Raw genomic sequence first — 13,841 nt, forward strand, 5'->3', positions numbered from 1 at the left:
ACATGCCTATTTTACAAAATACAGTATGCTTTCACATATTGCCAATTTTTATTCCATTTCCTATAACAAAATCTACTGTGTTTGAACAGGTTGGCTTTGAATCTGTGATTTTACGACTTACAGATATTATAGCAGGGACAGGTCAGGCTGTCATAAGCAGAAAAGGAGTTTATGGCTCTGTAACAGTTACCTGGATTTCAGGATACCCGCCAGACCTAATTACTGACTTTGCTCAGCCAGGCAATATTACTCCCCCGTTTGGTAAGTACTTGTCCAAGGAAACAGCTGTTAAAAGTTGCATAAGTGCTGATACCACCTTTTAGTTGGTTGCACCTCTACGTACTTCCTCTGTTAATGAAGAGTCATCAGAATGAAACTGGGTGGTCTGATTTTTACCTGTAAGGGATATGTTTCTTTTATGAGCAAAAAAACCCCCTAAGCTTCATAGGTACATGTCTGAGAGGTAGGCACAATGCTCTGCCCCTGAAGGACAGGCCCTTATCATGCAGATTTCTTCTGCCTAAATGGAGTGGAATTGTGATTGAAGTCTTTGTCTCAGCACATTCCCAGGTAAAAAGAGGATTCCTATTTAGTGATTTTGACTTGTGCTCTCTCTCACTCTCTCTTTCCCTTCAGGTACTGTTGCATTTTCCTTTGGTGAGCAAAGTAAAGTGATTTCATTTCAGGCAACTCCAAGCCTAAACAAACATGAGTCATTTGCCATCACTTTAACAGCAGTGCACAGCAACGTGTCTGGTGGGGCTCGCCTGAGGTAAGGCTATTACTTATGGTTTCCAGTCACACAGATGCTGTAAGAATTATGACCTGCATACTGGCATACACCTTATACAAATCCCTATTAAATTACAGATAGCTAGCAAGCTATAGTGCCTTTGATATATTTGTATGTCTTGTCTTAGGTGGAAACAAGTGTCAGAACTGATCAAAACTGAGGCTTTTCTCCAGTTCCTGTCTATTCCATGTCACTGGGGTCTAAGGTGCCTAGAATATGCCCAGAATGATGGAGACAGTTAAGAAAATGAAGAACAGAGATCAACAGTTTTAGCCAGGAAGCTGAAGAGTGAAAGCAATGTAACCGCTTTCATTAGTACCCCAAAAAATCCATATTTAGAAAATCTTAGATAACAAACATTATTTGAAACAAATAAAATGAAACAAGGAATGCTCTGAAAATACCTAATTTATATAGAAAGCCCTTTTTATTCTTAAAAACAAAGCCATTACATTTAATGTAGTTTTCCGTCTCAGCCAAGTGGTTGTCTATTCTTCAAACTATTTTCTTTTCATTCTGTCTTACTCATTGATAGCTAGAAGTGGTATAAAAAGAATGAACGTAGAATAACACTGCGTCTGGAGAAAGGTATTGGCTTTACCGTATCACAATTACACTGGCAAATCTGAAGGAAGTAAGGAATGGACTGGATGGCTAAACTCCCGAGAGTCACCCCTTCTCCTAGGCTTGTCTGTCCTGTGGACTGGTGTCCTCAGAGCACCTATTTACCGTGTGAGTCAACTATCTTGACTATATGAGAATGACCTTTCTTAAAAAACTTACGACCACATCCCACAGGAGGTAAAGCTGACAGTTACTTTGAAGAGTTTTTGGCTCCCATACTAGTGGAAAGGGTCTGCTTTTTTAACCAAAATCACTGTAATCTTTCCACAGCTTGGTAGCCTCCAGCACTGAATAATGGGTCAGTTATAGATATAAGTGTAATGCCTAAGGTTTTGCAAAGGTTCTAAGTCTCTGTGCTTAATTTCTAATAAGAAGGGGATATATTTATTATGAAAAAAGCAGAGATTAAATTGATATTGATAATAGAGCTCAGATCTGGAAAAATTACTATGAGTAATGTTGCGAGGGAGTAGTTAGCATTTCAAGGCCCCACTGTAAATTTTAAAATAACTTCCCTTCCTTCTTTAGCTTCCTTGCTAAAACTGTAGATCTGCTAGTACCTGTCTGCTCCACCGTTTTGCCTTGGTACAGGAAGTTTGTCCAATGGTTAAAACTGATGTTACTCAGAGTGACTGTATCATAACATACCTCCCTGCGCTGTGTCCACAATAGAAGGACATCATACTTTCCTTTGCCTCTCCATTTTCTCAGGAAGACCTTATTTTATTTGTCCTTTACTCTGTATCCTGTGCTGACTCAGGATGGATGAAACCGGTGGAGGGCTGTTCAATCCAATCATTGCAAAAACATTTTTCTGGGAACCTCTTTAAATCTTGCTTGGTACAACTGCTACTTCTTCCCTCTACTGTTACACATTTTTTTAATCCGCTCTCTTACAACTGTCATTGATTGGTCACTGGAAATTGTGCTGCTTGGGTGTTTTACTTCTCATACTTTGTATTTCCTCTCTCAGTTTTGATATCTTTTCTGTTTCAGATCAGGATTTACAATAGCTGAAATTGAGCCAATGGGGATATTCCAGTTTGCTCTTAACTCCAGATCTGTTTCAGTTGAAGAAGATGTTCAGGCAGTCACACTACATGTTGAAAGATTGTTTGGTTTTCAAAGTAATCTCACTAAACTGACATATCAGACCATTCCAGGAAGTGCCAAACCACTGGAGGACTTTATACCCATTTACAATGGAGAGCTTATATTTTTATATTTTCAGACAAATGCTGTGATAGAAATATCAATAATTGATGACACTGTGTCTGAAATGGAGGAATTTTTTTTTGTAAATTTGACTGCTGTGGAAATTTTGGATGTTCAGCCTGTGAATCCTGACTGGAGTCCACGTTTCAATCCAGCTTTCAGTGTTGCAACAGTTAATATCCTGGCTAATGATATTTTTCATGGAATACTAAGTTTGGGGCCAGAGTTTATTTATGTTGAAGAAGATGCAAAAAGCAGTACCCCCAACACGGTGATACTTCATATCAAAAGGACCAAAGGTTTTACTGGTGATATTGAAGTAACTGTTAAAACCTTTGGGGGAGTAAGTGCACAGAGTGGTGTAGATTCATATCCTTTTGGAGATGTTTTTGGAAAATCAAACTTCACCTGGGCAATGGAAGGAGAAGATTTTGAGGAAAAGTCAGTCTCTCTGACTTTGCTGGATGGAGAAAGAGAAAGCAAAGTGTCCATAAAAATTTTTGATGATGATGAGCCTGAAGGACAGGAGTTGTTTTATGTTTTCCTGTCAGATCCTGAATGTGGAGCTCAGATTGTGGAAGGAAAGGATGAATATGGATTTGCTGCTTTTGCAACTGTGATTATTGCAGGTAATATTTTTTTTCCCCCAGAAAATTAATCAGTACATCTGAATTAAATAACAGTAGATAACTGTCTGTTATATCAACTTTCATGTAAAGACTGGAATTCTATTTGATAATAAGCAGGCTATTTTATTCCCAAATCTTGAGTGTTCCAGATCAGTGGAATCATCTAATGCACAATCCCACTGTGCATCCCTTAGCAGTGTAGCTCAAAATACATTTATAGATGTTGCTTATGTCTGTTCTTGTCCTGGTTTACTTCATGTAGGGAAAAGGCTAAGCTTGAGTATTTTTCTTGCAGATGTAGTAGCATTGCAGGTTTTTTTGGTTTTCTTTGCCATGATGTCACTTTCACATTTTATGGGGTTTGCACAAAGTATAAAACCCAGATTCTGTTTTCATTCTTTGATACTATGCAGTTCATGTCTGCAGTGTAGTCATCCTCTGCTTCTGGGGATGGAGGATAGGAACGGGCTTACACAGACATCATTTTTCTTTCAGTCACTACACGCTGCTGTGAGAGAGTGATCTCAGAGCTCATTTCCATTAGGATTTCGACACCTATCACACTTATGAATTGAATATAAAGCAAATTTAACCATAATGTAGATTAAATTTTAGAAACAAGGTGGGAATTGGAAAGTTTAGGCTAATCAAGAAAGCTCTATGTAAGGCCCAGCATTTACTGGAATTTTGATGTATTTATATAGTCTTAGGAAAACAAAGTAGATATTGAGAACGAGGATTAAACAGTGCTGTTGGATAACTGTATGCAGCAACCAAGACTATATGCAAGAGCAGAGCGTCGCGTTCCCTTCGTGTGCACCATCTCTAGAATTCACCGCGCAAGTAACCAGTTGCCCATATGTGCAAGTTAACTGAAGAAGGATGTGCATAGGCACAGGCTGGAATTTCAACTTGCATTGAATCCCATGGAATTGTATTGACACTCTCTAGAATTACACCCTGAGTGCAATGGGTACATAAAGTAAGATCAGGAGGTGACTTATGTTAAGGAGAAGGGTCAAAGCATGTATCTGCATTTAACTGTATAGACAGAAAGATACCACAGGTTAAATATTTGTGCATGCACATAATAAACATGCTGTTTCTGTTAATCTTCAGTGTATATATTGACATTTAATAAGTGTTGGGTCAGAAGTAGATTGCCTTTCCAATAGGAGAGTAAAGTCATCTCTACCTGTAAGGAGAAATCCTCTAGAAGCAAGATTTAATGGGACATTGTGAAGACGTTAAATTTCCCTTCATTAACCCTGTATTTTTTTCCTCCACTGCTGTTCTGTTGGTTATTTACATTCCCATGAGAACAATGCAGTATTTTGCAGCTCCCTAGTTCTGCACACGGAATTAAAGGCGCAGGAGAAAAGCTGATGTAACAGTTTGGGAAAATGAATGTGTTCAACAACATTATAGGTGGAATGAATAGGAAAGCTAAAGTCCTGTCCTTGGGAGCCCATCTTTATCCCATAACTTATTATGTCAATGCTGTCTATCTAGACCCATGCTGAGACCCATTTCTGTTTAGAAATAATATGTTTTAAGGGCTCTGGTAAGTGTAAAATAATATAGCTGAAGTGATATCTCCTATAAGGTATTGTGAGCAAGGCTTTTGACACTGTTTTGGACTAGTGTGACACCTAGCTTCTTGAAATCAAGGGACAGAACATTCAGTCAGTGCTGAAAGCTGCTGAAAATACAAGCTTATGTGCAGAGGTAGTGTCAGAACTCTCGTAAGGAATTTATTTTCAAAAATACTTATTCTACTGGTTAAAATAAAATCTAGAATTGCCAACATTTGAAGTTCTAGATAAGAGTGAAATGTAAATTAAGAACAGAAATACCAAAAGAAATTTTCTTGAGGCATCCCCAAGTAGTACTTTGCAACATGTTTTTGGTACCCAGTTTTTATTTTTTAGCAGTTATCCATATTAAAATTGTAATTTAGTCCTAGCTTAACCTTCTTGCTAATTACTTTCATGGACTGTTTCCTATATAGGAAGTGATCTCCAGAATGGCGTTTTGGGATTCATTCCAGAAGTACAAAGTGGTCTCGTACTTGATGAAGACTCAGAAAACAGAGAAGTGCTGCTGACTGTCGCAAGGCAACCAAACAGGTGCAGGCAACAGCTAATCCAAGTGCTCTTCCCACATGCTGTTATGTGCTGTGTTGAATCACAGAAGCACTGTTAGTGGAAGGGATTATCACAGCATTTTATAATAAATCGTTGCCTTTCTGCTCCTTTAATAACTTCCCAGAATTTGGCAAATGGGCCTTGAAGTTGTGAATGTTATTAGGTCTGTCACTGTGCTGGTATAAAGCCGAAACAGCAAAAATCTAAGTATTTTCCAACTTACTCTGTCAGGCAGCAAGTGGGAAAGTTTTGCGTAAAGTATTTGCACTGCTAAAGGTGTAACTCAGATTCTCGTTCCCTGTATAATATAAGTAGGTATGAATGCTAAAATGGCGATGAAGTCCTTACCTAAGTGTCAGTACTATGTTTATGTCTTCACTCACAGATATTATGTTTTTTCCTGATTCACATACTTATATGTTGCGCATTTATGTGTACTTTAAACAAATATGCTCAAGTACTCTAAGCTTCTTAAACCTATAGGAAAGACTATTTCTGCCCGGCTTTCCAGGCAAATGGTTAATACAGTATTAAAGAAAGTACTTGGTCACATCCCTGTCTTCCAAGCACCAGTGTCTCTTATTCAGCTAATCTCATGTTTCCTGAAACAAAAGTTGAGAAGAATTTGGGTGCTAGTTAATTGCTTTATTTGCTCCCTGTGTTGCTTTTTGGTAATCTAAACAGATTTTGGAGGAAGGAATTTAAATAAAAAGAGATAATTTTCATCTTAAATGTTTTTTCCCTAGTGATAAATTCTGAATAGTAACATAAAATGTATGTTATGTCTGTGTCTTATGATTCCTAAAGCAACAGTGCTTTCCTTCAGTACATGTATACCCTTTTGATTTGCTTATAGGGCTTTTGAAGATGTGAAGATCTTTTGGCGTGTAACCTTTAATAAAACAGCTGTTGTCCTTCTGAAGGATGGCATGAACTTGGAGAATGAACTTGTGTCTGTGCTGGGAGCCACTACCTGCATGGCAGGTCAAACAATGTGCAATATTTCCATTGAAGTAAAACCTGATGATGTAAGTAACTATTGCTCATTTTTGTACAGTACTGTGACATTGAATTGCAATTTATCAAGGTGAAAAAACCCCTTTGATCTGGAGGAACTGATGTGCCGTTTGAAGATGGTAACTTGACATCTGCTCAGTTCCTCTGCAAACACGTTTATTTACATGCTTGTGCTACCTCCCTCGTGACTGGTAAAAATTTGGGAAAGAGTATTTAGTTTGAAGAGAAAACTGCAGATTGCAGATTTTTATGGAATGATAAGAAAAAAAAATGGAGTTCTTTCAGTGAGATGCATGTTCATATATGGGACTCTTGCCCTTCACACAGTAAATTTTTCATCTATCAAAGCAGTTCTTAGTATGGTTTATGGAAAGCATATCCTGTAAGTAACGTAAAAAATAAAAAACATCTCACTGAACAAAAAAAACTTTTATGGGAATTTGTGCTTAATATGCATGCCTAAATCCAGCACGCTGATCTGTGAAAACTCTCCTCAGTCATAAAGCTGCATGAGAATCTCTGAGTGTCTAAACATCTGTTGCTGTGCACATCAGCTTGTGAGTAGCAAAGCTCAGTTTAGCAGCCATCATCCACTAAAGCCATTTGGCATTCGTCGGTTGGGTATGCCGAAGCCTAAGAGCCTCGAGAGTCCCAGCTGGCGCTCAAAAATGCAGACAGCATTAAATTAATACAAAGCACGGCGTTCAGTTATTTTATTGGAAAGAGAAGGAAAAAAAAAAAAAAGAAAGGATTAATGCTTGCCATTCTTTCAGAGTGAAGAGTTTGAAACTTCCCAAGAAACCCTAACAGCCAGGCAACTGGCAAAGCTGAGGTCTGGGGAGTGGAAAACAGACAAAATGAGGAGGCTTCTACAGTTTTTCTGACTACATTCTAGAAAATAATGCAAGAAGTAGTATGTGGGAAATTGTAATACCCTATTAGAGAATAGGGTGCAATTTCCTAGTTAAGAGAGCCACTTCCCTTCTTCATCTTCAAATGTTATTTTTAAATTACAGAGCCAATGAATAAAATATGTGCCTGAGTGGGGCACAGGCTGCCTCACTGAGTAAACTGGGATTTTAAATCTGTTTAGTCTGAAGTAGTGTTATCATTTAGTGGCAGCAGTGCAGCAGCTGCAGAGACATGCAGTTGTGCCACATGAAGCACAAGCGTGTGCCACTCTAACAGGTGCTAATGGAAGGCTAAAGTTCCCTATGGCATTCCAGTAATTTCTGCCTGTCAGCAATTAGTCAAGATCAGGCCCCTTAAAGAATTACTTAACAACAAATCAATTAAAAATATGTGCTATTTAAACCCCTAAATATGTCCTAATTCTTCTTCCAGTTCTTTCTCCATAAGATAACTTATAAATTAGTACCAAATACATTATGAAATTATGGAGTAATAAATATTTGATAAATATTTCATATTTTTTATGGCATATGTATGACTTATTCTAGCTTTTGAAAGTTTTTACTTAGTTAGCTGTACTGACTTTGTTAGTAAAGAGCTGAATCCTGCTTTCCTGGAATTAAAGTAGGGTTTCCTAAAACCAGAGCTGAAACAAAAAAGTATGTTTACTAAAAAAAAAAAAATTGCCTTCAATGCTCATTTTTTGGTAATGCTATTGTCTTGTAAAGAACTACTTTTTCTTGCAAGTTTGCTGCTTCATGAGTGCATGTAATAGGTACAAATAACGTATTTCCAATGATTTCTAGAATCTTAGTAAACCAATGTCTATTTCTAAACCTGTTATGTTTGTATGGTAGGTACATGATGAAAAATGTGGTAGAATGTCATATTGTAATTTAATATTGCTGTCTTACTTTCAGTAAACAGGCATTAGGACTGTAGAATTGACTAGGCTAATTCTCTGACATATGAACACTAATATGCAATAGCCTGTATTTCCAGACTGACAGATTTCTGTACATTTAAACCTCACAAATGTCTATCAGATAGTATCTCTAAACTTTGGGATTTTTGATAAATTCAGTTGGGCATTCAAATCTACTGAGATTTGCTTGTAAAAGCATGCATGAACACATTAATGTTTAAACACTAAGACTGTATGTAAAATGTTTTTCAGAGCTTTACCTGAGTTCAGTACTCAAGTACAGTCAAGTTAATTAATTGCAGTTTCAAAACAATTAGACTTCTGTGCAGTTTTTCCACAGGTGAGTAGGTGTGTACGTGCCTTTTCATAAGGCAAAAAGAAAATGAAAGAGCAAATTCTTCACAAGATGTACATCTTATGTAAGTCCATAACCTGGAATATGGAGCTCTTGGAGAGTTTACTGTCATGTATGGTGGCAAATTTACAGCCACAATATATATAGTATATAAATAGCCACTTTATTGCAACAAATTCCATGTGAAAATCTGAGATTGCATTATTGTACATGACAGAGTAGTGCCTATTGCAGTAGGTTTTTTTAGGATATACTTCATTGTACTTACTGCACGTTTCAGGAAGCTTGCCTGTGGTAAGTGTTAGTACGAGTAATCCATTGTGCATACAAAATATAATATAATTTTTTTCAAGCTGAAAGTAAATAGTAGGTCCTATAATAATATGGAAAAATCCCTCATTTGCAGGTACCTGAACTTGAAATGTATTTTTTTGTTGAGCTGTACGCTGTAAGCACAGGAGCTGCATTGAACAGCAGTGCCAGATTTGCTGTTATAACAGTCCTTGAAAGTGATTCTCCTCATGGTTTACTATATTTTGCTGTGGGATCTCGTTTTGCTGTGGCTCATAAAAAGACAACTTTAATCAGCCTACAGGTGCTTAGAGATCCTAGTACATCAGTAACCACAATGGTTAGCTACAGCATGCAGGTAAGACTTTTATTGTTACTTTTATTATTTAAATTATTTTTATTATTATTTTTATCATTAAATCAGTGTTCATTCCCTGAAATGAATGTGACTGTGATTAGTAGTTTTTCAGGAAATGGTCAAACATTTGCTGGACTGTATGGGCTGCTTCTTTGGTTTCCCATTAGTAAGAAGACCTTGTTCTTATTGCATTGCCAAGAGTGGTTTTGTTCATTAGTACCTTCCAGTAGCTTCAAAGCTGTGGTCAGTGAAGGTATTAAATACATTTTTTTCTTTGTTCTGAGGTTCTTACGAGACTCCAATTTTTGAGGCTTCTTTGTCTGAAATTAATTTTTAATCATGATAGTTGCAACTACAAGATTCAGATACCGACACACTTGCTGTGTTAAGTCACACATATATTAATACACAAAGCACTCTTAGGAAAAGAGAGAACTTTGATCAAATTGTATTCCATGTTCTTGAAGTACTAAACCTGAAAATTGTTCTTCCAATTGAAAATCTCATGTGCTAAGGTATTTTTTATCATCCCCATTCATTTTTGTTATGTTTACAGCTGTAACACCAGACTCTTCTAGCTGTTGACCCTTTTATCTCTAAATGACTACCTCATTATTATTGACAGACGATGAAGAGTCTCCTTTAGCAGAAGTAGCACAGCTGCAAACTCCTTCCACTTCCTTATAGTTGTGAATCCAACATCAGGGCAGGGCACAGGCTGCAGAAGGGATTCCTCCACGCTTGCTGTCACATTGGAACAGTGTTTAGCCTGATGTGCTTTGAATATGTGGTGTTTTATTCCTAAAAGGTGCTATTCTGGGGGAGAGTTATTATAACAAAGCATTGTGTGACCAGTGTACTCACCTTTTATAATAAAAGGCTTTGCATTCTGTTGTTATATTGCATGCATATCTACTTTAACTGCATATATTTGCATGGTGTTTCCATGCATTTATTATACAGTAGCTGGCCAATGTTTTAGTTAAATTGTGTGGTAACAAATTTTCACATTCTTTCCAGCCACAAGTTCATGATTATTTAGCTGAATTGCTGCTGTCCAGTGTATATTTAAGCTAAAATGTAGGGGGCAGTTCCTTACCTGTTTGTATTTTTTATATAACAGCCCTTCTTTGGACATTTTTAGGGTTTGAGGGTGCATGGCCAAATACCAAGGTATTGGTACGACTGGTCCCTGTGAAATAAGAGGTCACGGCAGACAGGAAGCATGAGATGCTAACTGGAAACAGATGTTTATCTCATTCCTACAAAGGTTTCTTAAACATTGTTCTTGTCACTAGTGTTTTTGTTGCCACTTATTTCCCTGCTTCCTAATTCTTAATTGGAAGGGATAAACAAAAGGAAACTTCTCACTGGAATTTGCCCAGATGATGTGATCATGTTCTAGAGCAGTTTTAAACAGATGCACACTGCATTGATTTACCAGGTTCTCCTGTGAACTAAAAATGTCTGATTTATTCCATACGTAAACTCTACTAATTAAAAGTAAATACTTTCAAAAGGGGGTCTAGTATTTCACAAATAAAAATCCTTGTTTTTTTCATAGGAGACCTTTACTTAAGAGCCAGTATAAAATCTGTACTTGGTAAATGAATAGGTAGTATTGAAAATAAAAAACATTTGAATAATAGCCCAAAATGTTAGTGTCCACTTAAGGAAAGTTTATTATATTGCCAGACATAATAGCAAGGTTATGGCAACTGACAAAAAGAGCAAGAATGTGAAGAATGAAACAGTATCTGCAAACCTCTTAGAAGGTAATAATAGTGCTACTCCAGAGGCAAAGGAGGCCATATAGCATTCCTAGATAAATTGATCTGTCTGCCTTGCATGTGTATTCTGTAGTGTTTGCTTTGCCTTTGGACCTAAACGGATTGTTCTTCTTTTAAGTATTTATTCTGGGACTGAATGTATCATGAATTGATATTAGTTTGGGCACAGATTTTTGCAAAACCTTTGGTTTGCTTTTTTTTTGGTATTTATATATCTGTAACACCTGTCTGTACCCTGAGCTGAGAGGGACTTCATGCTACAGTTATAAACTTACATCACCCGCTCTGGAATTCACCTTGTGGATGTGCTAACATTTCTGTAATATCTGTTCACCCAGAAAAGCTGTGTGATTTTTGTTCTGGAAAAGAAAGAGAGGGATCCTGCCTACTTTTGAAGAAATTTATACTTCTTCTCCTAAGCTGTCACTGACTAAAGGTGACAGATTGCTGTTTCAGGAAGATATTTCAGTCAATGTAATTAGTATATCATCCTTAACCTTAACTGCATTTTGAAAGAGGACTTCTTTTTTACCCATTTAAATTTTACCCATTTAAAGTATGTGTATTAGCTAATTTTGAACAGTTGTGTCTATCATAATGTTACTTAAAACTCTTCTGATTTCTTTTAAGGAGCTACAAAAACCTGAACCTATTGGTCGGACCTTCATATCTCCAGCTGTGGCAGGACAAGATTTTGCCAGATCTGAAGGTTTATTGATTTTTGAACCTGGACAGAGAAATAAATTTCTGGATGTGACCCTGACTCCAAAGACAGGATCTTTAAACCCATTTCCTAAACGTTTCCAGGTTGTACTTTCTAATCCCACAGGCGGTGCCAGAGTAGATGACATGTATGGTATTGCTAATGTCACCATTGTCTCAGATTTGGACTCCTTGCCAGTTTGGGGGCTGATTGATCAACTGCATCAGCCTCTTGATGACACCATTTTACACAGAGTCCTCCAGAATCTGAATGTCAAAGTGGCTACAGAAACTACAGAAGAGCAGCTTACTGCTGTGATGCATATAATAGATAAGGTAAAACTTTTCTGCTCTTTCTTGAATGAAGTGATGAGTATAATCACACGCAGACCTGTGATAAGATCAAGGTTAGCATCCATGGCAGTGACTCGGGCACAGACTACATAAAAACAGAAACTGTGAAGTCCCACAATCAAGGAATGAGATTGTCTGCCACTAGTTAGGATGGTGCCAGGAAATAAAAAATCAAATAGGTTGAAAAGAGCAGTATTAATTTTGCATATGTACCTATAGCTCAAGATTTTCTGCTGAGCAAAATTTTCTCTTTGATGCCATACTTTCATTGAGCTTATTATGGTTTCTTTTCTTAGGCCTTATCTTTGTTGGGTTTAGGCCTGGCACAAGGCAGTGAGCCCCAAGTTTTGCTCATATCTTCACAGCTGACTGCAGTCAACACACAAGCAAATCCTGCCAGGGCCAGCTGGAGCCTGCCATGCTCTTAACCAGGCATGCAGCTGCTCTTTTTTCCTGCAGTATCTTTGGGAACTGGGTTGGCAGGGTAGCTGAGCGCTTCAGCATGGCACCGAGTTCTGTGAAAACTCTGGGGCTCTTTTTATGGCTTTCTGCATCTTATGGATTTGTGGAATAATGCACAAGAAAATGTTTAAATATCTAGTTTACAGATAGTTTATCTTTGTATAGATTTAAAGCAGTATAATAATATTCATGAACAATAGTTCATTTGTGATTGTTGACATTTGGACACAGAAAACAGACAAAATAATGTCAGCTATTCTGAGGACTTTGTGAGGATTTGTGAAAGAATAAAGAATGCCACACAATTTCTTTAGAAACCAAATCCCTATTAGTAAGCATATCTTTATGTAGCTTTGACATAGACTGCATCTCAAACCTTGGCAGCTATGATCAGAAGGTGGAAAAAGTATTTTGAACTTTCAGAATGAACACTGGTAAAAATGGAAGTCTTACTCAACTGTTCAACATGAGGGTATGTTATAAGCAGACTTCTGTACATATAATGTTTGATTTCTTCTCCTCTCATTAGGTTACAGATGTAGGTGAAAAACAGTTACTCACTGATAAAAGTAGAAGTCTTTTCTATGAGATACTCTGTGCTCTGGCTAGCCCAAAACGTGAGGACACACGAGGATATAGCCTGCTGGCTGAGGTGACTGAGAAGTTTGCTTTTTCTCTGTTGACTGGGATTATGTGTGGAACAACAGGAGAAAGGTTAGTAAACTTGAATTCATAATATGTTTTGGAAGTACGTGACAACTTAATAATATAGTAAAAATTTAAGTGACGTTTTTGGAAAAGGGACTAGTCTATCGTCTAGTATGTTACCTATAAGAAAATGTGTTGCACTCTGTCAAAGTCTTACAAAGCACTATATTGACGCTATAAATGCTGGTGTCACAAGTAACTGGTACATGGATATGGGGCAGCTGTGGTAGTAGTAGTCAGGAGATCTGGGGTGTATTAATTCAACTTAGAGGTCAAATACTGCCTAAAAAGGTATTCATTAATCTTACTAAGAAAATAATATCTAATTGTATGATGGAGAGCTATGTTTTGAGACGTAGGTGAGAGTAGGTAACTCAAAATTTCTACTGGCATTTTGTAATTTCTATGTGCTTGGGTTTGCTCACTTGAACATTATTTAAAATTTTTAAGAAGCTACTTGTAGCTTTTACATGTAGTTTCAAATTGCTAGTTTTGTCTGCAAGTGCATTTATACCCTGTGGTCAGGTGGATGGGCAGGGGAAATAGGTGACTGCACAAA

The 13,841-nt window shown here is 37.3% G+C and overlaps 1 protein-coding gene across 1 annotated transcript in view; it reads left to right on the top strand.

Annotated features, from left to right (window-relative positions):
* Window positions 1-13,841, top strand: part of ADGRV1 (adhesion G protein-coupled receptor V1) — a 291,184-nt gene that overhangs the window by 116,818 nt on the left and 160,525 nt on the right. The window contains exons 74-81 of the mRNA XM_055791141.1: window positions 90-261; window positions 637-772; window positions 2,414-3,261; window positions 5,273-5,390; window positions 6,265-6,436; window positions 9,024-9,266; window positions 11,687-12,094; window positions 13,104-13,288. Of these exons, the coding sequence (XP_055647116.1) occupies window positions 90-261; window positions 637-772; window positions 2,414-3,261; window positions 5,273-5,390; window positions 6,265-6,436; window positions 9,024-9,266; window positions 11,687-12,094; window positions 13,104-13,288 (2,282 nt within the window). The remainder of the gene's footprint in view (window positions 1-89; window positions 262-636; window positions 773-2,413; window positions 3,262-5,272; window positions 5,391-6,264; window positions 6,437-9,023; window positions 9,267-11,686; window positions 12,095-13,103; window positions 13,289-13,841) is intronic.

Source organism: Falco peregrinus, chromosome Z (assembly GCF_023634155.1).
Source record: "Falco peregrinus isolate bFalPer1 chromosome Z, bFalPer1.pri, whole genome shotgun sequence".
Classification (NCBI taxonomy): Eukaryota; Metazoa; Chordata; class Aves; order Falconiformes; family Falconidae; genus Falco; species Falco peregrinus.